Source organism: Sprattus sprattus (genome assembly GCF_963457725.1).
Source record: "Sprattus sprattus genome assembly, chromosome: 17".
NCBI classification, from domain to species: domain Eukaryota; kingdom Metazoa; phylum Chordata; class Actinopteri; order Clupeiformes; family Clupeidae; genus Sprattus; species Sprattus sprattus.
Genome location: NC_137915.1, coordinates 10,955,384 through 10,981,858, shown reverse-complemented (window position 1 = coordinate 10,981,858; position 26,475 = coordinate 10,955,384). Strand labels below are relative to the sequence as shown.

At 40.9% G+C, this 26,475-nt stretch overlaps 4 protein-coding genes across 4 annotated transcripts; 1 reads left to right on the top strand and 3 right to left on the bottom strand.

Annotated features, from left to right (window-relative positions):
* Positions 1 to 610: 610 nt before the first annotated feature.
* Positions 611 to 4,276, top strand: LOC308378359 (patched domain-containing protein 3-like; the record flags this gene model as incomplete). Its single annotated transcript, XM_080855244.1, has 4 exons — positions 611 to 1,303; positions 1,489 to 1,616; positions 1,732 to 1,877; positions 2,354 to 4,276. The coding sequence occupies 4 exons, from the start codon at positions 611 to 613 to the stop codon at positions 3,958 to 3,960; spliced, it is 2,574 nt and encodes an 857-aa protein (XP_080711370.1). The 3' UTR covers positions 3,961 to 4,276.
* Positions 4,277 to 8,562: 4,286 nt separating this feature from the next.
* Positions 8,563 to 9,705, bottom strand: LOC308378283 (uncharacterized protein; the record flags this gene model as incomplete). The annotated part of the gene is made up of 1 exon (XM_080855145.1): positions 8,563 to 9,705. One exon carries the CDS (start codon positions 9,703 to 9,705, stop codon positions 8,563 to 8,565), a length of 1,143 nt encoding a protein of 380 aa, XP_080711271.1.
* A 22-nt stretch (positions 9,706 to 9,727) lies between these two features.
* LOC308378282 (uncharacterized protein) lies at positions 9,728 to 10,968 on the bottom strand (the record flags this gene model as incomplete). The annotated part of the gene is made up of 2 exons (XM_080855144.1): positions 9,728 to 9,735; positions 10,128 to 10,968. 2 exons carry the CDS (start codon positions 10,966 to 10,968, stop codon positions 9,728 to 9,730), a joined length of 849 nt encoding a protein of 282 aa, XP_080711270.1.
* Positions 10,969 to 13,180: 2,212 nt separating this feature from the next.
* LOC308378281 (phenolphthiocerol/phthiocerol polyketide synthase subunit B-like) lies at positions 13,181 to 17,226 on the bottom strand (the record flags this gene model as incomplete). Its single annotated transcript, XM_080855143.1, is given in 8 exon segments — positions 13,181 to 13,204; positions 13,534 to 13,603; positions 13,605 to 14,053; positions 14,584 to 14,765; positions 16,194 to 16,400; positions 16,608 to 16,768; positions 16,865 to 17,018; positions 17,169 to 17,226. Coding segments are annotated over 8 exon segments (1,305 nt in total).
* Positions 17,227 to 26,475: the final 9,249 nt, after the last annotated feature.

Here is a 26,475-nt window from a genome sequence, read left to right as displayed (position 1 = left end):
ATATATATATATTTTATCTCATTAACTTTTGGCTGTTTGGCAAAAGTTCAAATTCTCATCTCCCTTAAAATTAATTTATTGCCAATTTCTTCATTGTAAGATCTGCCTTTTTTGTTGATTGGTTATTGCCTGGCATGCACACTTTATGCCTAGTCTTGGGTTACTACTGTGTTTTCCCTATACTGCTATTAACGGAGCACAATGTTTTGAATAGTTTTACAATTAAATAAATAATTTAAATACATAACATGTAGTCTTATTTGGTTTGGCTTAATGGTATTAACTTTACAAATAATACCTTGTAAGTTAGAGTGTGAACAGTATTACAGAGGGTAAGCACAGTAAGCACACCAACCTTTCCAATAAACAAATGTTGTTGTTTATGATTATTACTAGTTGTGAAATATGTAGAGGCATAAGTCTTAAATTAAGCTATACCTGCATTCTTTATCAAAATGAATGTAAACTAAATAAAACTAAAAACGTTATGGTTCGCCACGCCCATTTCATTCAAAATGGAAAACGAAAGTGTTCCGATCAGTGTAACGGTGAACAACTTCCTGGGCTTAGGATAAGCAAATACGGCGCATTCGGTTGTTAGACTCTCAATATGTTTACCTACAAAACAAACTGTATTGAAAAGCCTATCGCGACTGCCTTTCAAAAACTTGGACGCTGCATCGGTAAATATCCGTGGTTGTTTTTGATTCTTCCTGTACTGATATCTTGCGTTCTCGGAGGAGGATTTTACTTCCTCCACCAGAGAGAGGTACATGATATCGAAGACCAATTCACCCCAACAAACGGGCCAGCAAAGGAGGAGAGGGCTTTTGTCAGACAGCATTTTCCACACCGCGAAGAATTTTCTCGCATGAGGCTCTACACTGAAGGCGTTTATGCATCGTTGATTATAGCGGTTAAGCCTAATATACTCACAGTTAAGGCGTTTCAAGAAATAATTAAATTAGATGAGAGAGTGAAAAGTCTCAATACTAGTACAAATGATACCTATGCAAACATGTGTGCTAAGGAGAAAAGCAAATGTGCCTCGAACGAAGTTTTAGATATTGTAAACTACAATGCGAGCAACATTGAACATTTGACGCTAAATTATCCTTATCATGAGAGGTTATACTTGGGGAACGTTATAGGCGGGGTGAAATACAGACCAGAGACTAAGGAAATACAAACCGCCAATGCAATACGACTTTTCTACTTCCTGCAAGAGGATATCGAAACTGACACTGACGCCTGGCTGACTTTGTTTGTTGATACATTCTCATCAGAGACAAATGCTGAACTGGTAAGTTCACCATCGTCGTATGTGCAATTTGTGTCTACATCATGATCATGATGTGATGATACTCGTCACGCGCACACACTATGTTAGGCCTAAAAAGGTCCCATGCACGCTAATAAAGTATTCTGTAGCTCATTTAAAATGTGCCTGTAGGCTATGTGTCTGTTCCATAAATGTGTTTGTTGCAGGGCTCCATATCTGTTTTCACAACGCTGTCACGGGAAGAAGAGCTGAAAAAGAATTCCAAAAGTGTGACCAAGTTGTTTTCTATCACATATTTTTTGGGTATCAACGTATCAATTCTTTCTTGCCTAAGGTATGTAATCTCAGATGACTCCTCTGCCCATACAGTTTAAATAATTTACTCAGATGATGCAAGAAATTAATTCCAGTTAACTGACTATGGAGGCTAATCTGTCACTTGTGTTCAGGTTGGACTGTGTGAGGAACAAGGTAACTGTTGCCACGTTGGGGGTGATTTCTGCAGGACTGGCTGTGCTGTCCAGTTTTGGACTGCTTCTGTATTGTGGGATGCCATTTGCAATGACTGTGGCAACGGGTCCCTTTCTGATTCTTGGTAAGATTCCACAGATTGTGATAAATGGCTAACTCTTTCAAAGTGTCTGACATGTAGACCCTTTTTATCTGTCATATTCACTGAATTATCTGAGAAGTGAGCACTATTTCAAGTTGACCTAAAATTGGTGAAAATGTAAATGGCAATATTTACTGAATGCTAAATGACTAAATGCTATTAGCAGTTGAAGGTACATCTTCTTGTATTGTCAGGCTCTAGTGATGCACTTAGTTAAATACTTTCCTTTTAAACCAAAAGAGAAAAAAGGGCTCTCTCTGGCCGTCATCTTCAGTTGCTAATAATGACTCCTACTCCTGATATACATTTTCCCTGTCCAGACAACATGGAAGCACACATTTATCTCTGACAACTCAATGATGTTTCTTTTTAAATCATGGTCGATTGAATTATTATACAAACATATTACACCAAACACATGATGTGAGGAATTTTGCTTTGCGAAACCGTCTCCATAGGTATTGGTGTGGATGACATGTTTATCATGATCAAATGCTGGCAGATGACAAGGGTTCATGACAAGGTAGAAGATCGCATGGCAGAGACGTACAGGGAGGCAGCTGTCTCCATCACCATCACCACTCTGACTAATGCCCTGGCCTTCTACATTGGCCTCTTGACGCCTTTTCGTTCTGTTCAGTCCTTCTGCATGTACACCGGAACAGCCGTCCTCTTCTGTTACATCTACAACATCACGTTCTTTGGTGCCTGTCTGGCACTGAATGGAAAACGAGAGGCAAGCAACAGACACTGGCTGACATTCAGGAAGGTTGAAACTCCAAATGAAGACAAGAAGAGCAATGCCTGTTCAGTTGGTGGTGCTTATGATCCTGAGACGGGTGCAGAGGAAGATACGCCCATCAGTGTCTTCTTCAAAAAGTATTATGGCCCATTTTTGACAAAGCGATGGACCAAGGTCATTGTTATTTTACTCTATTTTGTATTTGTGGGTGTGAGCATATATGGTTGCTCTCAAATGAAGGAGGGTATTGATCTGAAAAATCTAGCTACAGATGACTCATACATACGTGAGTACTATGATAATGAGGATCACTATTTCAGGGAGTATGGCCCATTTGTTATGGTAGTCATGAAAGATGCAACATTTCAGTATTGGAATGAAGCTGCAAGAGATAATCTCATGGCTTGTGTTAGAGAGTTTGAAAATTCAGACATGGTGGCCAAAAACATGACTATTTCATGGCTTGATTATTTTATGATGTATGCAAAAACGGTAAACCTGACTATCTCACAGAAGGATAAATTCATGAAGTTTTTACCAAGCGCCCTTAAACTGATAGGTTTCAGTGAAGATGTTGATATTCAAAACGATATGATTGAAGCTTCCCGAATGTTTGTACCAACAGTTAACATCAGGACTTCAGTGGATGAGAAAAACCTCTTGAATTTTTTTAGAGAGACCGCTAGTAAATGTAATTCTAAGAATGGGGTAGACTTAATGGTGTACCACCCGGCATTCATCTACTTTGACCAGTTTGCTGTCATTGTCAGCAATACAGTCCAGAACATCCTAGTGGCCACTGTTGCCATGCTTGTCATTTCCCTTATGTTGATTCCAAATCCGCTCTGTTCTCTGTGGGTGACCTTTGCCATTGCCTCTGTAATAGTGGGTGTAGCTGGTTTCATGGCTTTGTGGAATGTTAATCTAGACTCTGTCTCCATGATCAATTTAGTCATTTGTATAGGCTTTTCTGTGGACTTCTCTGCACATATTTCCTATGCTTTTGTTTCAAGCAAACAGAAAAACGCTGATGACAAAGCTATAGATGCTCTCCATAACCTTGGGTATCCAATAATCCAGGGAGCCTTATCCACAATTGCTGGTGTTATTGTCCTTTCAGCTGCAAATAGCTACATCTTCAGAACCTTCTTTAAGATCATGTTTATGGTGATCTCATTTGGGGCACTTCATGGCATTGTGTTCATCCCAGTGTTCCTGACATTCTTTGGGATTTGTGGGAAAAGTGTAGAAACTATAAATTCCGAACCCATCAGGGACAATTCTGAACTTGCAAAAATGAAGAACAAAGGAGAAAATTGCTAAAATTGGTTAAAAGAGGCTAAGGAGGACATGGATATTAAGTTTCCTGCCTTTCATCTTTCTGGGCAAGCTCTGGGGGTGTCCAATAGTACCAAATTTTAAGTTTATGTGTCGGCTGGACCGCTCTTCAAATGTTATAATTGATCTGATGTCAGACCCTGGCCGCAGCTCTGTCAAGTACACATCTAAGATCTGGGAACACTGGCATAAGTGCCTTTTTTAGCCCTTCTTTCCTTGTGTATTTATATGTATTTATGATTGTATGTATGTATGTATATTTATATGTAATTTATTGATTATATGTATTGTACATCTTCCATGTGGGCCTTGAGCCTGTAATAAATAATAAATTATTAACACTTCTCCATACGAGGAACAGGATATGACATAAAATGACATGATACAAATATTGAATGTAAAATATGAGATTTGGCTTTTTCTTTTCATGTTGCCGATAACTATTGTAGTTCTGTATGTGTAATTGTCTGAAATGTATTTATTTTTGCTTTCTTATTGTTTTTGAATGCAGAGTTGCTTGGGTTCCTGTAAATAAGGCTTCATAACGTGGAATAATAAAGGCAATTTTTTATTGTAAAATATCTGTGAAGTTGTTTATGTGTATGTGCGTGTCCTCATGTGCTGCCCTTGCGTTTTATTCATGGTTACCACGGTACCACAGTTATCTGTGGAGTATCTGGGAGTACATCTGGGACAAATCCCAAGGTGGACTGACAGGTCAAAAGGGATCCCTAGGTGACAGATGGGATGTCACCCATGATATTTAGAGCCAAATAAAAGGAAGCAATGGTTAATAGTTGTAATGCTAAATTGGGCCCAACAGAGTCTGGCAGCCTTGCTCCAAAGACCCACAAGCAATGACCTCAAGGCAAGGAAGGCCAAAAAATGTAAGGGAATAAAAAATAAATATAGGTAACATTCAATGGAGATAATTCATTTCAATTCTTAAATGATTGTTAAGAGTTTAGATCCCCAGGGAATAAGGTTGTCAGATCAGGACTGAGAGAAAACTTGATTATGATTTCTAATTTATGTAAGATATTCTTGCAGTTGGACTGTATGATGGAAAGTTGAACAGTTGAATAATGGCAAACAACTTGGAATTCTATTTCTTGGAATCAATGTTGTTGTTTTGAGTGAGTTCAAATTGGCTTTACACTAGTCCCTACAGTGTATACCCATTGAGAGAAAAGAGATTGTGAAAGAGTCACAGATTTTTGCACAAGATTGCATGGCTGAAAGCCATGAGTTACTAGATCACTATGTAGTGAATTAACAGTGTCACTCATTTGAGACGGAGACATTCGTTTATTGGTATGCATGAAACAAAATGATAAAAAATGTATTTATTGGGTTATGTTTTTCATTTTCATAACTGTGGTGATTTGATTTAGTTCTGTTGACTAATTGAAGATGGTGATGTTTTGTTTGATTTATTTGTTAGTTTTTTTGGATAATTTGGGAAGTTTCCAGGACAAGAGATCCTGACAAATGAACAAGGTCCACCATAATTGAGTGGATCAGTGTCTGTAACCCCATGTGAGTTATTGTGTTTTGCCTCAGCACAGTCTTGTCGGCTGAAGAGATGCAATGTAGAATAAGATGAGAGTTCCTCATGTGTCGATGAGAAGCATTACTACAAAGGTCCTTCCAAAACACCACATTTGTGTTTGTGTTGTCCAGCGTGAAAGAAGACACTTACTGTGTGTTACTGTTTGAGTTTACAAAACAAATGTTTTCATTTTCAAGTTTGTTTTGTTTGAATTGATTTTGGAGATTATTTCCGGTCAGTTGCACATAAGTTCCCGTCAAGATGCGCATTTGCTTTGAGTTGTTTATTTTGTTTGTTTATTTAGTTGATATGGGTTATGCATTGAAATACATTTTGAGTTATGCCTATGATTAGGACCCTGTTAGTCAGAATGTTTAATTCCTAGCTCACACAGTCAAGCAGATCCCGAGACAGAGCCAGCATCGAAGGAAGGAGAGGAACCAAAGTTTCCCTTCCGACATAAGAGATAGAGTAAACTGATGTCTAACGCTCTGAGAATTATGAGAATGCCTATGAAAGATGAATTATCTTTTATTTTGAAGCGTTTAATTTTTGTCATGTTATCAAGAGTAGAACCAGTTAGACAAACGGATGAAGCATTCATTTCATTACAGCTATGAGCTGAACTATCCAACAGTGGTGGTGCTGGGCCCTGAATGTCGAATGTCAAGTTGGAAAAAATCTTGTCACAAGTCAGGACAATATAGAGATAGAGGGATAGAATGTTAGAGCACCATACAAAGTATTTGGGTTAAGTACACAACCCATGTGGATTAACTTTGGATTTAGGGAATTGATGTTCACTGTAACAAACATTTTGTGTGGGGTTAGATGATTAAAGACAGATGAGTTTAATTGATTCCCATACCAAGAGTCGACTGAGTAGTTTAAATAATCTGATTAGTTAAATCACGGCTATGGCTGACTACAGTAGAGCTGCAGATTTAAAAGTACTGCATCCCCTGTGCATTTCCTGCCCTGGCCAAAGAGGCATGCATTTAAATGTTGAACGGGTGGGGTCCACGTTTTGGGATGTGGGCGACTAGAATCTGTGGCGAAGTCAGGAAGAAACATGATGCAGGAGATGGAGGCTTAATATATACTTGTTTATTTACACAGGCCTCTTTGCATGCCTCTTTCATTCTCTCCTCATGGAATGATGAACCCTGTAAAAAGCACAGCCTATTGGGCTACATTGGTCCAATATGCTCCAATTCGATCCAACCATTGACCTGGAGTGTTCTTGTTTTCCATTCTCCATTTTATAATCTTAAAGTATCCTTGGTAATGTATCTTTAGTGTCCTGTATTATCTTATCTGCATAGATACTATGCCCTACGTACAGAGACAGCAGACAGAAAAGATTTTATTAATCTGCTTTGGGACATGACTGCCACCCTGTGTTCATAAAGTATGATATGAAATGTAATCGATAATAATATAGCCTACAGAATTCGATAGGTACCGGTGTAACTGTATCCGAATGTTCATGAACAGTTTTGTTTTAGAATAATGATGATTATCTACAACAGAAAAAATAAGCAATGTTTTGATCATTTTAGCATAATTGCTCAATATTACAAACATTATCAATAAGAAAAACAACAACATTACAACATGTATACCCTCATGAATGCAATTCTTATTGCCGTGTTTAATAGTTTAACACAAAATGTATTAGAATCCAATTTAGTTTTGTTTTAATGTAAATGCACCAGTACTGGACAGTTTAACTGTGGGTGGTTAGTTATGCAATTTTGGATTTAGGTAGTCCACTGCCAACATTTTGACTGAAGCAAATGACTGAAGCAAATGACTTGTGTTGCACTTGTAAAAGAAAAGTGATACAATTTGGTTGAAATATTCAGTTAGACATATTGGCCACACAGTATATACACATATTTAAGTTTATTAAAAACACTGTAAAATATACATACAAATAAAGATTTCAACAAATGTCTCTATATTACACAGAACAAGCACATCACAAAATAATGGCACTATACATTTCACATGTAAAATATTAGGCAAATATTGACCAATAATTTCAACAGGCGAATCATTTCTTTTTTTAATTTTACTGAATTTGTACAGCCAATGTTTATACACATAGAATCACATACAACATTAATGTAATTTTCTATTTTCCCTCTGTCAGTAAAAGTAACCCCATTCATTGTAGAACAAAAACCGCCTTCAGCAAATCCAAAGTTTTCTAGAAATCGATGTCAAGGTGATCTCCCAAAAGCATTGCAAAACACTGAATTGGCATTGATCATGTTAACTGAATTATGGTGTATCAACTGATGCGCCATTAGACATGTTAGAGTGGTTGCTTGTTTTCAATGTTGTGTCACGTTAATGTTGCCAGTAAGACGTAGATTAATGGCAACCAAATTGCACTTGTGGTTGAGCAATGCGTCAATTAGACATCATGAACATGCATTATCATGCATAGCCTTGGCCCTCTGTCTACGTAGAGTGCTGTAAAACTGTAAGATTTTCTTCTGTGTTGTCTGATTAATCTGGGAAATTGGTGACAAGGCTATGTGTCAAATATTTAAAACGTTCTAGATGTTTGTTTTTTCGTGTTCTGAGTTACCAATATGATGGAACGTGTGTGTTCAAGATGTAAAGATTTTGCAATACAGGCAAAATTAGTACTAAAATCATCTTTTTGGCAATTCACAGTGGATATTTTATTATGTTGCATGTGAGAGTGCCGTATTTGTTGTAGTCAGATAGAGAATTGGGAATTCAGATAGAGAATTCCAGTCAGATAGAGAATTCCAGATTGGGAATACTCAAACCTGTATATGCAGCCAAGGGCTGGGCGATGTGGCCCATATGGCCCTGGTAACTGCGAAATGGCATAGAGTTTAAAAAAAGAAAATATTGTTGAATTGTGATTTTTCTTTGAAAAAGATTAAGTTGATTAAACTTGTGAATCGCTCATTACACTGAAAAAACTCAAGATTTTATGACCATATCGCCCAGCCCCAGTATCAATTTAAATAATCAGTTTGATTAAGGCTTTAAACTTTAGCTGGCTGATTCAGAACTCTCACCAAAGTACCCACTGTGCTGTTTGGGTCCAAAAATTTGATTAATGGAATTGTCACAGCTCTCTTTGCAGAAAAAAGGTTCTGAAGAGTCATGGCCAACATAGAATCCATGCCCAGAGCCGAGAGGTGTGTGCCCTCAGTCACCTCCTCAGGTGTAATTTCAAGTGTCTCAGACAAAACAGACCTGACAAATATGCTTGGAGACTGGTTGGGACGCTCAAAAATTGCTTCTGGTTCCTTACTGTTCCCAAGTTTCTCCTCTACCAATGAGGCTAAACGCAGCCCGAGAGAAACATTTTGTGAGAAAATATTACTTCCAAGGTTTTTGAAATTGAACTTACAAATAAGCTGCTGTGGTTTGTTCAACAGCAGGCAGTCCTGAAGGCTTTGAACTATTTCATTCAACTCCAGGAGCATCAATCCTCTTGTCTCTAAAATTTTCCGTATATGATCTTTGTTTAAAAGCAGACCAATGTTTAGGGCACCCCAGTTGATGGACTGTGCAGCTAGTCCAAGATGCCTCCGGTAATGACAGAATATGTCCAAGAATGAGTTGGCTGCTGCATAGTTAGACTGAGAAGCATTGCCAAGGAATGAAGCAACTGAAGAGTAGCAAACAAAATACTCTAAGTTGCAGTGTTTGGTGGCATGGTGCAAATTGAGTGCTCCATTAATTTTTGGCTTCATGACTTCTTCATAAAGAGTCCTACTGAGATTTTCAATGATGCCGTCACGAAGCACAACAGCACTGTGAAACACCCCTTTAACAGGACAGGAAGGGAATCTCTGTCTAATGATACCCATAACCTCCTCTACTTGCTCTGAAACAGAAACATCACACTGCAAAGCTTCAATCACAGCGCCAGATTGCTTTTTCACAGAATCAATCTCCTGCTTCATCTCAGGAGTGGGACTTCTCCTGGAGAGAATGACAATGTGCCCTCCCCCTCTCAATGCAATGAACTTCACTGTCTCAAACCCCAGTCCAGTCAGTCCACCAGTCACAATGTACACACAGTTTTTGTGGAAGAGCCTGTGCTCTCTTGGTAACAGTGGAATCTCAGAGAGTTTACACTTGGCGTCACCCTTATTGTTCAGCTCCACCACAGACATGGTCTTGGTGCTGAAATAGGATTCAGAGTCCTGTGCATGTGGGTCATCATTGCTGTCAAGGGCCACACTTTGAAAGCAAACGCTTGAAAGATTCAACAGATCTCTGTTCAGGTGTAATGCCTTAAGCCAACTCTCCATATGACATCTGTGTTCTCTGAGTTGTCCCTTCTCTAGAATTTGAGGCAAGTGAAGTATATGGAAGCAAACACTGTCACAACCTGCTCTAAGTATACGCTCAGAGAGAGAAATTGCCCTCTGGCTGTCACAAAGAACAACAACATGCCTCACGCCAGGTGCTCTGCAAGCACTCTCCAACAATGCTTTATCAAATGGAGGCAACAAAACACAGGCATCAAACTTCACCTCATCACCACAACCCTTCATTTCTGTAACTATTGTGCTATTCCATCCTGATTTCTTACCAGTTTGGACCAGGATTTTACTCAAGCTTGAGTCTGCAACAGATGAGAGGATGGCTAGTCTTTCCTTTTGCTCCCTTTTAGGTAATGTACAATGTAAAATCTTCCATGCTATTGCAAAATAGGAGATACATGGAATGTCCTTCAAAAATGACACTTCCTTGGTTGAGTAGCACAGCTTTTCTGGGACGACAACCTTGGAGGTAGCCACCACAGGACAACAGGATGTGATGTGGTCTCCCACTTTGAGTCTGGTCACACCACTTCCCACTGCTGTTATAGTGCCACTAAAGTCAAGAGCCAGAAGTGTGTGGTCCTGTTTGGTGTGCTTGTTCCAGTACGTCATCTCACCAAATTTCTGGTCAGAAGTGCTTACTGGGAAGTAGTCTGAAGAATGAACACATATTTTGTCAAGCTGGACCTTCACATGGTCCTCTTGAATCTCATTGACCTCATCATCAGTAAGACTGGCAGTCAAATTTGTCATTTTGTAGGGGTCAGCGGTCTTTAAAAAGAAATTCTGTGATTCAGAGAGATGAACCTTTCCTTCTGAACTGTCCATGCCAATTGCAGGGGTGTGGACTATATTTGGTGCATAAACCAGACCATCTTTTATACATAGTTCTGGGTATTTGTTGCAGGGATATGAACTTAAGACCTGAGCTAAAGCTTGTATGTTCTCAGATGAGACAGAGCTGATGTCAATGAGCTGAAACAAGAGTTCTGGTACCTCTGCTGCACACGCTCTTGTCATTCCTGAGAGCACAAATCCAGGATTTACATGGTTGACTGTGCCTTCTGCACATTGATAAGTCACTGTCCTGATGGATTTTGGGGAATTCATTGTCGTCAGCTCTACGATGATTTTACGAAAAATCTCACAGCAGGTAACCCCACTCTCCAGAGCTGCTTCCACTGAGTAAGTGGTAATATTTGTGAAATCCCACATAAACAAAATGTCCTCAACGTCATTGATATGATCTGAAATACTCAGTTTTGTGATCAGAGCCTGCAATCCATCATTCAGCACCTCCTTGCCATTAGCAAAGGGGACATATATACATGTAGATTTCAAATGGAATTGAAGGGAATTGGCAATTCCGACATCATCAGCAAACAGCAAAGTTGTTTTTGCCTGAACTGATTTGGCTTCCTCAATAGCTTCAGTAAAGTCATTGTGGTAAAAATATTGTTCAACAGTATCAGAAGGGCTTCCAAGATATTTGACCACAACATGCTTGATCTCAACTAAGACCTTACCTCGTTTGTCTGTGAAGCAACCACATATTTCAAAATGATTAACTCCCAGCTCTGTTGCCCTCATATAAATTACCATCTCTTCTTGCAGAGGTTCAAAGACAGTCAGACTGCCAATTCCTACTGGAAATCCAGGTCGGGCTTCAGATCTAGTACCCACTGTAGCAGGTAGAAGTTGCATGAAATAGTCTAAAACTACTGGGTGAATGCAATAGTTATGCAACTGAGAATGGAGCTCCTCAGGGATAGTTACAGCTGTGATGACTTCTCTCAATTCCTTTCCATAGTGGACATATCCCTTATTTTGAAACACTGAGCTATGCTCGTACCCGCCAAGGCGGAGTTTCTTGTATCCTTCATCAGAGCTGTGCACAAGTGTGCATCTTTCATAAACACAATCCAGAGATATTTGGGGCTCTTCAGCCACCCTGTCTTTCCTGCATGCTATGCTTCCAGTTGCAAAGGTTGCCGTGTCAGAATATACTTTAAACTTGGTGCCATTTTCACCTGGTTCAAGTTTCACCTTCATCTCTGATGTGTTCTTGTTGACCAAAAAGGGGCTCTGAAAACTGATGTTGAGCTCCAGAGTATTCAGTGGTACCCTTGGTTTTGCACTAGCCATGGAGGCTGCTAAGCCGAGGTCAACATAAAATGAACCAGGGATAATGGCCAACCCATTGTTTTTATGGTCTTGCAGGTAAGACACTGAGTCTGAAGACAGATCACAGCTGAACACTGTCCCATCTTTTACTGTCTTGGTGAGGACAGGATGATTACTTGCACTGCCGTTTGCTTTGGATTCCAAAATAAAAGGCTTTTTAATCGTATCAAAGTGATACCGCGGCAGATTTGTCGATGGGGTCTCGCACCCCCTGTAGAACGTGTCCCAGTCTACATTAAACCCTGTCTCAAACAATTGTCCTACTGCCATTAGCATCTCATGATCTCTTTCTGGCTGGACAGAAGGTAATACTTTGACATCATTACCCAGGGTCTCTATGATGTTCCTCTGCAAAGCTCGCCTGGGTCCTATCTCTACGAAAACCACATTCTTCTTGCCCTTAGCTGCGGCCCTCACTGCTGATTCAAACAATACAGGCTCACGTATGTTCTGAGCCCAGTATTTACCAGAGCAAAAATCACCATCTGAAACAGCAGTGCCTGACACAGTCGAGTACAACTCTGTCTCCGTAGCTCTTGGTAGTAGAAGACCTATGCTGTCTTCTACCTGTGAAAGTATGGGGTTCATCAGATGACTGTGATATGCAGTAGAGACATTCAAGGCATGAAGGAAAAGGGCATCACTGCCTTCCAAACTAACTAGAGTCTGTTGTAGTTGGTCTATAGCATCTGCATTGCCTGAGAGTGTGCAAGACTGAGGGCTGTTGTAGGCAGCCAAACAAACCCTCCCTGAGTAGGAAGGAAGAAGGTTTAAGACCTCTGAGACAGCCATGTTACTGACCACCAGCATTTTCCCACCAGTGACCGTGTTCTGCAGTGCACTGCGGTAATGGATGACCTTGACAGCATCCTCAAGAGACAACAAACCAGAGCAATGAGCTGCAGCAACCTCTCCAACAGAGTGCCCAAGAACAGCATCTGGTCTGACACCCCAGTGTTGGAAAAGACAGAAAATGGCAACCTGAACTGCAAAGAGGAGTGGCTGGATAACATCTGGTCTTGAGAAATCACTGCCTTCATCACAGTCACTTTCAAGCTTGTCGACAATGGTACAATTTCTGTAGCTTTGTAAAAGAGTCTGTATTTCTTTCACCTTTTGTCTGAAAATGGGCTCTTGCTTAAGGAGCTGCCTGCACATGCCTCTGTAAGTTACACCATTACCACAGAACACAAACACTAAAGTGGCGTCTAGCTTGGACGGTTTCATATTTTTGGTCAGAACAGTCTGAAACTGCTCTTTAAGATTAGTCAAAGAGGATGCAAGGAATGCTTTCCTATATTTATGCTTTGAATGACTTCTCCTGCATGCTGATGTGTATGCAAGACCATGAAAGCCTTCAGTACTTTCTCTGTTGATCTCATCAATCATCTTGGATAGTGAATTTTCAGAAGCTGCAGAGAGCACAAAATACTGCTGAGATGTCTGATCCTCAGCTACTGCAACTTGTGAGTTTTTGTACTGTTTGATTACTGCATGGGCATTTGTACCACCAAAACCAAAGTTATTTATCCCTGCCACTTCCAGCTGGGTCAGAGTTTTGCCATTTCTCTACTTTAGTTGGTATTCTGACATTAAGAGCATTTGCATCTATACTGGCATCCTCTTCTGTATAGAACAAAGATGGAACAATGGTCTCATGTTTCATCATTAGGAGCACCTTAATCAATCCTGCTACACCCGCTACTGATTCAGTGTGTCCAATGTTACTTTTCACAGAGCCTATAATGAGAGTGTCTGATCCTGGGGGTCTGGCTTTGGCAATAGCGTTAGAGATGCTACTTGCCTCTATTTGGTCACCTACTGGTGTTCCAGTCCCATGAGCCTCTATGTACTGGACACTCGTCAGGTCACTTTCTGTGGAGTAGATCCTGCTGAGAAGCTCCTCCTGCTGAACCATGGACGGCTTGGTGAGTGGAGAAACAGAGTGGCCATCTTGGTTGACTGCAGTTTTGCTAATAATACCCCAGACATGGTCAGAATCTTGTAGGGCCTGTGATTAAAAAAAAGTTGTAAAGGATATTGAAATCATTACCTTGCAAGGAAAGGCAAGGTATAAGCCAAAATACAGACATAACTGTTTTTTTTTGCCCTAAGATATATGTATATGTCATTATGTCCACATTGCATGGTGAAAGGGTGAACACAGTTCAACACTACGGTTGAGTATGTGCTCTGACAGCCATACCAAAAGGCCTTGCTCTTTGGCATTGTGGTTAGGGTGCAGGTTTGGTACCCCGTAGACCAGGGTTAAAGGTTGGGTGGGGTAACTGCTCTCTCCCTTAGCAACAAGTAATTTACACATTTTACTACACTTGTTCAGATATTTGTAATTGTAGTTGTGATATTGGTTGGCAAATTTCCATTATTATTATTATTATTATTATTATTATTATTATTATTTATAAAACACTAACAAAGATCCAACCAAATATACATTACTCTAGAGTTCTAAATGTTACCCCATATGTCTCTTTGGCTCACGCAAGCACACACACACTGCAAAGGGTTGTCAATAAGTACCTTTTTTAGCGGCTTCAGAAGAACAATACCACAACCCTCTCCCCTGCCATATCCATCTGCTCTGCTGGAGAAAGGTTTGCTGGTGCCATCAGGTGAGATCATCTTGGCTTTGCTGAGAGACACAAATGGTCCTGGTTCTATGATGCAGTTCACTCCTCCACACAAAGCCATGTCACAGTCACCTGTGGAATGAAAAGCCACTTAGAAATCAATTGTAATCTATTATATGCATATCTAAATGTGCACACACCTGTCCACCAACCATCAGAAAAAGGGCTCAGCATAGCATATCATTGTGACAAAGCAAGAGAAGCTAGTAAACAAAGCAGCACACAGATTGTGAAACACGATGAAAGGGGCTGCCTGTTATTTTGAAGTAAAAACTAATATGACAAAGTAAGATTGCATAATAAGAAGCTTATACAAATATAATGTAATTGCTCTGAGTGTTTGATGTGTTTTGTATCTTGTAATAATGAACAAACAAAGATAAGGTAAAAACAGATTGCAGATTGTTATAGATCATGCGGGAAAAAATTTATCATATGTCAGCTACGAGACTATTGCCTGTGTCAGTAAACATCCAGGTTGTAATGAATATGAAAAGCTATTTATTTTGAATTTACTGTCAAACTATTGTGTTAATCTTACAGGAGTCGTTTACATTTTTATCTCAGTGACCCAATTTACTCATGGAAGGTTTCAGACCTACCTTGATTTATGCCTTGACATGCAAGGTGAAGCAAGGGCAGTGGTTTCAAACTGAATTAACTCAAGGTTAGTTTCTGTTTCAGTTTCGAACCACTGCCCACATTTGGATTTTCCTAATGGGTGGATGTGTAATGTTGCTCAAAATGAAACGGAAGCAGAAGTTATTATGTTTTTGCAAGATTTTATGAGCCACTATGCATAAATCCAAGTTAATCCCATGTCATGGCACACACTGTGGATCCAGATTTATCTATCCGTCTGTCTATCTGAGCCTGTTCCTGCTCTAATTATACCTGTAGTCACAGCAGTTATAACATTCTGGATGGGCTAATTCACAGGCTTCACACTAATTAACTCAGGCACTCAGGTATGGAGAATAGAGAAATATGGAAAAGGAACAGCAAATGGAGAACACACCCACAGTCCACCAACCATCAGAAAAGGGACACAGCATCACATTGCAGAACACAGAAAGTGAAACACAATGAAAGGGGCTGCCTGTTATTTTGAAGTAAAAACTAGTAGGACAAAGTGAAATTGCATAATAAGAAGCTTATACAAATATAACCTAATTGCTCTTAGTGTTTGAACACACGCAATCATGTTGAGGGAATGTTAAGTTTTAAGGATTTAAAATATGTGTTTTGTATCTTGTTATAATGAAAAAATATAGATAAGGTGAAAAAAAGTGTTATAGATCATACTGAAAACAAATGTATTATATGTCAGACTATTGCCTGTGTCAGTAAACATCCAGATAGGACTGTATTATGATACATAAATCCAAATAGCAATATATTTTGAATTTACTTTGTCAAACTATTGGGTTAATTTTACAGGAGTCTATTACATTTTTTAAATTAGTAACTCAATTAACTCATGGAAAGTTTCAGCCCTACCTTGTTTTATGCCTTGACATGCAAGGTGAAGGCCCACAAGAGATGAGGAACAAGCACTGTCAAGGGTGAAGGACGGTCCCGTGAGGTTGAAGGTGTAGGAGATCCGGTTAGAAGCTATGCTCATGGCTAGACCAGTGCCAGTCCAATGACTAATCTCAGTTGGGGGGAGATTTACTCTGTTAAGCTCAAAGTCTTTGTTCATCAACCCTGCAAAAATGTCAAAAAAACGTAAGACCTGGGTCCTCTCTGAGAATCGAGTCTGATTTATAGCAAGTAATATGGATCCTGAAATGGGATTATACTTTGAAAGTTGTGCCTAATGATGTTAATTTAGTGTATCCTAATGGGTTGTACACTTGTACAGTAAATTGTCACGTTACTGCCATATCATACTATAAATATAAACTTAACTACCTATGAAAACTCCTGTTCTGGTGCCACTGGCCTTCTCCATGGGTATCCCAGCATCCTCCAGTGCTCTGTAGGAACAATGCAGCAGCAGCTTTTGCTGAGGATCCATTTGGTCTGCCTCAGCTTCCGTGATGCCAAAGAATCGCTGGTCAAATTCATTCAGCCTGTCATGCATTTACAAAAATATATATTTAACACATTTAAATCTTAAAGATATCTTTTATATGAGGTCCTGTGATAGTGTAAAGGTAACACTTCACCCATTTATGAGAGCAGCCCTCTTGGTCCGCATCTTCCCAGGTTTGCTGTCATCAGGGTCATAACACTGGGAGCAGTCAAATCTGTCGTCTGGAATCTCTACGGCACAATTCTTCCCTTCCACTAGAACCTTCCAGAAGTTATCAAGACCCTCACCTGAAATGTATTTCTTTATTTTAATACACATTTGTTTGTACTATTGACAGTGTATACTGTGACAGTGTATACTATATACTATATATATATATATACATATGTACTTTAAACCTAAAAAGAGTTGTACAACTGTGAATATATGTAACATGCCTCCTGGAAAATTGCATCCAATACCAATAACAGCGATGTCCTCATCTGTATTCACCATTCTTGTGGAGGGCCCTCTAGGAATGTCACAAAATGTGTTGGCTCACATAACTTGCAAAATACTTTGTTGTTTAGAATTTGTTTGTAACTACTGTACTATAATATTATACTGTAAATGTTCTAAGTAAGATGGTCTTCGCTTTTCCTTATACTGATACAAATGTATACAACACAAATAATGTAAACGTATTTAAAGTCACAAAACCCTTAAACAAACTCAGTCTTACCTCACACACTTGGTAATACAGATTTTTCTTTCTGGAATCTTCTTAGACTTTATTCTTGTAGTGATCCGTTCTCTCGCTCTTTTCTTCTTTTGATTTTCTGACAAACACCTTACTTCGTCTGAACATGTCTTTATAGTCATGTCTGTATTAGGAAATTCCAAAAATGGGCAGTGGTTCCGACCTGAAACAGAAACGAATTGTGTTAATGTGTGGACATGAAACGAAAGCAGAAGTTATGATGTTTTTTGCAAGATTTTATGAGCCACTATGCATGAATCCAAGTTAATCCCATGTTATGGCACATATATCCTGATTTATCTATCCATCTGTCTATCTGAGCCTGATCCTGCTCCAACTATACCTGTAGTCAGAGCAGTTATAACATTCTGGATGGGCTAATTCACAGGCTTCACACTAATTAAATCAGGCACTCAGGTATGGAGAACAGAGAAATATGGAAAAGGAACAGCAAATGGAGAACACAGTCCATTTGTGAAATGGGAATGGAAGAGATGAGCAAGAAGGAGAAGTGCTGGCAGAAGTCCATTGGTCCTCAGGTCCATTGATCATATCCTTGGTGAAAATATGGCTGATTCTTCACTACTTGTAGTTTATACATATCACTTCATTTAGTATCTATCATACCACAGGAGTTTCTTGCCATCCGCACTACAGTGGTGCAGTTAACTGCTAAATGGTAGAGGTAACTAACCACCTCACCAGTGTTTCTGAGAGAATTTAGATGTTGTGTTTTACACAATATCTTTGCAAGTGACAATGCTTTTGATTGCTAGCACATTAGTTAATTTAAATATGTTGTCCTGGATTCCTATGATGATGATGTTGAAGTCACTACCTATTATTGTGTGGCCTGCACTGGGTTGTGCAACTTTTGGTGTCAATGGTAAAGGATGAAGTAGTAACATAAACAGACTAGTTTGATCAGTCATATACGTTTACTTAGCCTCACAGCAGATAAGTGTTCTTTTTCTTTTACGTCTTTTATGCCTTTCACGGCATCTCTGAGGCCTGTTCAATCTGTTTTCCAAACGCCTCTCCACTCTCTGATTGAGGCACCCTTTAAATAGTCCAGCCACCTGGGCCTAATTGAACCAATTGGCCAATCTGGACCCCACCAAAAACATGGGGGAGCACAGAACCAACCATTCCGGTGGAGGATTCCACCCCACATTAGGGCCAAACTCTCTCAATTGAGTAACGGAGAGAAGGGGGACAATTCACCTTCTCACACAGTCATATATCAGGCAAATATCAGGCAAATATCAGGCATATATCAGTCATATATCAGGCATATATCTGTCATATATCAGTTATATATCAGTCATATATCAGTTATATATCTGTCATATATCAGTCATATATCTGTCACATATCAGTCATATATCAGGCATAGTGTGAGTGTTTGAACCCATGCATCATGTTAAGGGAATGTTACGTTTTAAGGGTTCAAAATATGTGTTTTGTATCTTGTAATACTGAACAAATATAGATAAGGTAAAAACAGATTGCAGAGTGTTATAGATCATACGGAATTTTTTTTTATCATATGTCAGCTACAAGACTTTTGCCTGTGTCAGTAAACATCCAGGTTTTAATGAATATGAAAAGCTATTTATTTTGAATTTACTGTCAAACTATTGTGTTAATCTTACAGGAGTCGTTTACATTTTAGTAACCCAATTAACTCATGGAAAGTTTCAGACCTACCTTGTTTTATGCCTCGACATGCAAGGTGAAGCAAGGGCAATGGTTTCGAACTGAATTAACACAAGGTGAGTTTCTGTTTCAGTTTGGAACCACTGCCCATATTTGGAATTTCCTAATGGATGGATGTGTAATGTTGCTCAAAATTAAACGTAAGCAGAAGTTATGATGTTTTTGCAAGATTTTATGAGCCACTATGCATGAATCCAAGTTAATCCCATGTAATGGCACATACTGTAGATCCTGATTTATCTATCCATCTGTCTATCTGAGCCTGATCCTGCTCCAACTATACCTGTACTCAGAGCAGTTATAACATTCTCGATGGGCTAATTCACAGGCTTCACACTAATTAAATCAGGCACTCAGGTATGGAGAACAGAGAAATATGGAAAAGGAACAGCAAATGGAGAACACAGTCCAGTTGTGAAATGGGAATGGAAGAGATGAGCAAGAAGAAGTGCTGGCAGAAGTCCATTGGTCCTCAGGTCCATTGATCATATCCTTGGTGAAAATATGGCTGATTCTTCACTACTTGTAGTTTGTACAAATCACTTTATTTAGTATCTATCAGCTTGAAGTATGGGTTTTCGTAATGCATGCAAATGTGATAAAACCTGTTGTGTTATAAGACTAGGTTGTTTGGTATGACCACTTGCGTGTGAAAATTAGGGGTTTGGCCGCTGTGAAAAATCCCCAACCAGCAATAACTTAAACAGAAATTGCAGAAGTGGTTGTGTGATCTGTGCACAGTAAGCAAATGTGATCTCTGAATAGCCCATTGCGTGCAATCACTGACACGAGACCTGCAGTGTCTGTTATAACCAGAAACAGATTGACTACTTACGGTAAGTTTATCCTCAGCTTCCTGTTCCTTTCATATGACATTCATATTTTTTCTCAGCAAATCTCTCAGGTCAGAAGAAACTTCCTGCTTGAACTTTTAACTGCTTGTTTAATCTCCACACCATCTAGTCATTTAAATTTCTCATTATTGTGGAAAAAAAAAAAAATGCTTTGGCACATTCATCCAAATGAGCATTTACTATTGTCTATAGTTTAGTCTTAGTCCTCAAAACCCATCTAGGCAACTGTTCATTGTGTTAGTTGTAACATGTCAAAAGGTTAAACCAGTTCTGTGAGGTGTATCCTATATGTAAGAGGACTTTCATAGGCCACATATACAGATGCCAGGCCAAAATGGAGGGGAAAAACACTAACAGTGTGTGACACGATAATAGACTAAAATCTATTCAATATTTTCACCATTGCATTTTACAGCACACAAAATCTTACCTTCTTTCATGAAAGAATGCAACGTAGATTGTCTAAAGGAATCTCGTCCCTGAGAACCAGCCACATAACAACCAGTTGCTCAACACTGAAAAGGGTGCTTGATGTTGTTTGTTGGTTTTATGAGGTATTGGCACTCTAGAATGTTTCAAAAACATTTGTGAGTTTTGGATTAGCTAGGTTACTGTTAAGGATTGCATTTTCATTCGTAAAACCACTGAAACAGACTGTGAATATTACAATGGGAAACGAACTGTGGAACTCTTGAAAGTTTAACACGGCAAGAAATTGTGAAACAGAAACATCTCCAAAGAACACTTGTGGTTCAGCTCGTGTTCTCCTCACGATTTAGCACCAATTATTAATGAATCACTTTAGAACTACTTTGGTATCGAAACAATTATCAGCACTGTTCTTCATTTATTCAAGTTCAGGGTTGTTAGCGAAGGAATTGTAATTTCCTGTTCTTACTGTTTTCAAACCGCATAGAACGTCATGGAGGAACATCTGATTCATTTCTGGTGTTTGACTGAATGTCTCAGTGCCTGAGATACAGGCAAAAAAAAAATGCTTCTTATATTGGCAATGCAAGTTACACTATGTTACACTATGCAAGTTACACAATGCAACAATTTGACACTTTTTAAGGTGTGGATTTACTATAGGCAACTAGTTTTGGTAGCACCCTCAAATTAATTTTTTTGAATTTGAGGGTGCTACAACATTAGCTCTTAGCCCGCTGCCTGCTGTGCCAGAAGCTGTCACTGTCACTGGCCATAACTGTCACTGGCCTGTTGCGTTCTTCCTCTGGCGTAGCCGAATGCAAATGCAAAAAAATGAATAGGTTACTGGGATTTTGTAGTGCTTTTAAACTTAAATGTTAAAATATGCCAAAATCAAGTGGGATGTATCTCTGTCAATTAGTGGCCAATGGATACAGATTTTTGCATTAAGAAAAACTCCCTGAAACTATAAGAGTTGTGCTAGTGCGAAGCGAGTGAGAAACCCAGAGATTAAAGCATAATTATTAGCACGCCCACTTCCAGGAGTGTGAGTTGGAGTTCAGTGCGGGACTGTGCACAGTAATGATATTGCTGTGCACATACTGCTTATACAATCGCATAGCATCTAACGCATTAAAACCCCAACAACACGTCCTTATTTTACCAAGTTTATATCCAGGGGAGAAGGCCAAACAAGTCCTGCAAACTTCACAGCATAGGCTCTAATATCGCAAAGTTAGCCACAGACATCTATGCACCTAGCAATAAAACAACTCACCAGCTGCAATTGTTTAACAACAAACATACTGTAGATGTAACACTGACCACTTTCTTTTTGCATTGATGACTTATTGAGGTGTAAGCAATGGGTTGCTGGAGAATTTGAAAAATCTTTAACCACCAACTCAGGGTATTTGATGACAGAAATAAGGTTAGGACTTTACTGTCTAAGGAGACAATTGTAGAGGTTTCCCCAACATATGTCTGTAAATGGAGGCAGCGAATAGCTGCCGTGACAGTCGCCATGCGCTCCGTCAAAGGCTGCTACATCTCCTTTATTTGAGAAAACCACAACATTTGCAATTGCTCACTGAACTTACTGGTTTTCTGGGTATTGGTATATAATATTCCTGAGAGTTTGCTTTCATGAGAGAACTGAAACAGACTGTGACATTTTAAATGGGGAAACTTCCTTGGTTTACCACAAACGTTTGCTAGGAAGAATTGTGAAACGCCTGAGAAAGACTGAGAAAGAGGATGTAGGAATTGTGTGCTTTCGAAGAAATCTTTTTGAAATGTTAGTACATGTCTTACATTCTTTACCCTGTCTTTAGCTTAGGCCTTGTAACATTTGAAGTGACATTTGCTTCTCCTGCTTTGTCCAAAATCAGCCTCTTCTCAGCACGCTGGATAAGCTAGCAAGTTTGAGCCAGCCCCAACACCACTACACTCTGTCAGCTCTGCACGTGTGTCCTTAAAGACGTGCACAGTAGAACTAGATGGGGTCTGTGTTCCTTTACTGCTGGATACTGGAGCTGCTTTATCCCTCCTCAACTGGCCCACAGTCAAGCGCTTCCTGCCCCACATCCCTCAGCTGTACGGTGCGCCATGGCAACAAATCCTTGGCTACCTTCACTTTTCAAGTGGCACGGCATGGAGCTAACCTCATGGGGCTGGACCTAATCACCAGCTTGGGCTTCACGTTCATGGACAGCTGTGGAGCAACAATTCACCAGGTCAGCTCACCATGGAAACAGCGATGGCCAGCACTCTTTTCTGGCCTAGGCTGCATCTCAGCTTTCACCCATCAACCTCTCCTTCTCAAGGACATACACCCTGTCATACAGCCTCTCCGCCGCATTCCCCTGGCACTACGCGATGACGTCTCAGCAGAGCTGACAAAGCTGTTGGACTTAGGCATCATTGAGTCAGTCAACGCCTCGCCCTGGATCTCTAACCTGGTCATCGCAAAGAAGAAGTCGGGTGGTTTGCGTGTGTGTGTGGACCTGAGGGCGGTTAACAAGGCCGTGGTGACCGACAAATGCCCACAGCAGAGGAACTGACTTCTCAGTTTTACGGCTCCAAGATTTTTTCTAAGCTTGACCTCCGCCAAGGCTACCTGCAGGTACCTCTGCACCCAGATAGCCGTAACCTCACCGCTTTCGTCACACACGCAGGATGAGGTCCAGCCCCATGGAATTCCGCTACACCAAGGTGCCGTTTGGTCTTTGCTCCGCCCCTAGCTGCTTCCAGAAAATAATGTCCACATCTTCGCTGGCATCCCAGGGGTGTTGATATTCCTGGACGACATAGTGGTACACGGATCAACAACTGCCATCCACAACCAACGACTCACACAGGTGCTCGACACGCTGGTCTCTGATTGCCCTCACACTGAATGGGGAGAAGTGTATTTTCTCTGCGTCCGAGGTGGAGTTTATGGGGTTTCGCCTGACCCCAGAAGGCCTCAGCCCACTTCACTCTAACGTGGAGGCCATTCAACGGCTGCCCATGCCCTCCAGCCCTGCCCAAATTGCCTCCTTCCTGGGCATGACTGCCTAATACTGGCGTTTTCTTCCTCAGTATTCCTCCACCACTGCCCCTCTACGGCTGCTCCTTAAAAAAGACGCCCATTGGGCATGGACCCCTGCCTGCGAAGATGAGGTCATGCAGCTGAAGGCCCAGCTCATCGCACCACCAGTACTCGCCCACTTTGACCCACCCAGGCCGAAGCTGGTCACCTGTGATGCCTCCAACTACGCAGTGGGGGCTGTGCTGTCTCAGCTTCACAACGGCACAGAGCGGCCGATTGCTTTTGACTCCCGAGCTCTTAATTCAGCAGAGCCGAAGTACTCCGTGGGGGAGAGAGAGGCCCTGACCTGTGTCTGGGCCTGTGAGCGGTGGCATATGTACTTGTATGGCCGGTCATTCACATTACGTACGGACCACCAAGTGCTTACAGCCCTGCTTACCACATCTGGTTCTGGGCACAGGCCTCTGCGCATCCACCTGGTATGAGAGACTTCACCAGTACAATTTCACACTGCAGTTCAAACCGGGAAGAGAGAATGTGGTGGCGGACTTACTGTCACACTCCACACCACCTCCAGCTGTGGAGCCAACTCCAGACAACAGCGACCTGGACCTCATTCAGCTCCTCCACTCCCCTCTCGAGGCAATAGTGTCACTTCAAGAGCTCAAACAGGCCTCTGAACAGGACCCAGTGCCCTGACAGCTCCTCCCCTTTAGCCACTGCAATGGCCAGCTGGGCCTTGGGAGCACATCCAAATGGACATTTGTGGTGAGCTCCGTGGCGTCCCACATCACCAACGGTCCTCACCGTTGCCTATGACCTGTACTCTAAGTCGCCTGAGGCAGTCTCTACAGGGTCAGTCACCACACAGGCGACTTTGACTTTCTCAAGGTGCTTTTTGCTCGTTGGGGCATGCCCACGACAATCACCACAGACAATGGGCCGCAATTCATCTCTGCAGAGTAGAGGATGGCAACCCGACCCGAGCCCGTCGGAACCCGTCGGAACCCGTCGGGTTGGGCCGGGTTCGGACAAATATTAGAAATGTATAAGCGGGCTCGGGTCGGGCTCGACACATCAGCGCGATAATGCATTGAACATTCCAAATTTTAAATATCTTAATAAATAGTCAAGCCAACTGTCTGCTTCACATGATGCAAAAGTTTGTTTTTGACAAATAAAATAAATTAAATTTAGTTCCTACATTTTTGGATAACAGCCTTCTTCCCGTGGCGGGAATTTGTTTACGTCCGTGACAACACGAATACAGGTGGCAAAATGGCATCACGGAGAAAATTCATCTGGAGACTTTAAAATTATACTAAACGAAGGGAAATCTACTGTATGGAGATATTTCTGCTTAGTAGACGATGCAAATTCTAATTTGGTTGTTGGATATGTCCAATGTAAGAAGTGTGAAGTTTTAATGAAATATGATTGATGCAACTATCGTTCTCCACAACAACATGGATTAAACCTCGGATAGTTTCAGAACGAACGTCGGCGTGCTAAAAGATCTTAAATGGTAAGACTTGTCTGTTGTGCCTCCGTTGGTGTAGCCTGAAACGTGACTTTTATTAAAGCACAGCGTTTGTAATGTGTAGCTATTTCATTCTGTTTGTTAACCTCTCCTGCTGTCTGTCTCTGAAAGTTGGAGATTGCAGGGGAGTAAAATGCTCCACGGCCGAAGTAGATTACATGTTTTTAACTTCGGGGTTAATTCCCTTTCCTTTAGTCTGCTGCTGGTTAGTAAATACCGACAGCAGGAAAGGTTAACAAACAGGATGAAATAGCTACACATTACACACGCTATGCTTTAATAAAACTCACGTTACTCACATACTGGTTAACACTGTTATAGCACATAAATATTTGTCGCTTCATACAAACTATGCGTCACCGTTGTTCCTCCTTGTACATGCTCCTGTTTAAGGGAGACGCACCATTTTACTAAACGTTCTTGCAATGTGAATCATTTAATTTAAATATGCTTATTGGCCTTATTGTGTACGCTTGTGCGTTTAAAAGCGCTTGTTTGTGAGAGAGAGCATTTAACTGTTGATGCCCCAGTTTAATAACGCCAGGATATTCTTAAAAAAAACGTACGTCAATGTGGCATTAGTAAGCTACTATGAACAGTTGAGAAATTGATTCCGTCGGGCTCGGTTCGGATTCGAAAAAAAAAAATGTAATGGCTGTCGGACTTGGTCCGGGCTCGGTTGCTATTCTGTCGGACCGGGCCGGGGTTCACGACTTTTCTGAGTGAGCGGGGGATCAGACACATACGCACAGCCTTCTTTAACCCTCAGGCGAATGGGGGTGTGGAGCCCATGAACCAGACGCTGAAAAATGGTATCAGAGCTCACCTAGCACAGGGGTTTCAATTCTCAGCAGCACTCCTCCGGACCCTGCTGCACTACCGAGCTGCTAAACACACTACAACAGACAGCTCACCAGCACTTCTGATGTTAGGGCGGGAGCTATCACTACCCCAGGATCGCCTGCGTGTTACTGCTCACCTGACATCACAAGGGGCAGAGCGGGAAACAACTGATCAGCTACACGACCGAGTCTCAGCACGACAGCAGGCAACTAAACAGCGCTTTGACCGGTCCCACAGGGCCAAACACCCAGCTTTCACCATTCTGGACTGGGTAAGGGTCCGGAGGCCCACAAGGGGCCATAAGCTTTTGTCATTCTGGTCAGCGCCTTTCCAGGTGACTGAGCAACTGGGGCCTGCCACCTTTCGCCTCTCAGATGGAACGCGGTGGCATGCACGCGCCAAACCGGGCTACCTCATGAATTACTATGTTTGAATGTATTGAATTTATTGAATTACTATCTTTGAATGTATTGAATGAATTGCAATTGTTTTAACCTCATCAAGACTGTTGGAGTTACTTTAGTCTGGTGTTCTAAAGCACTTTACCTTTTAAATAGCCTTGTCATAATATGTTTGGGCCGGACTG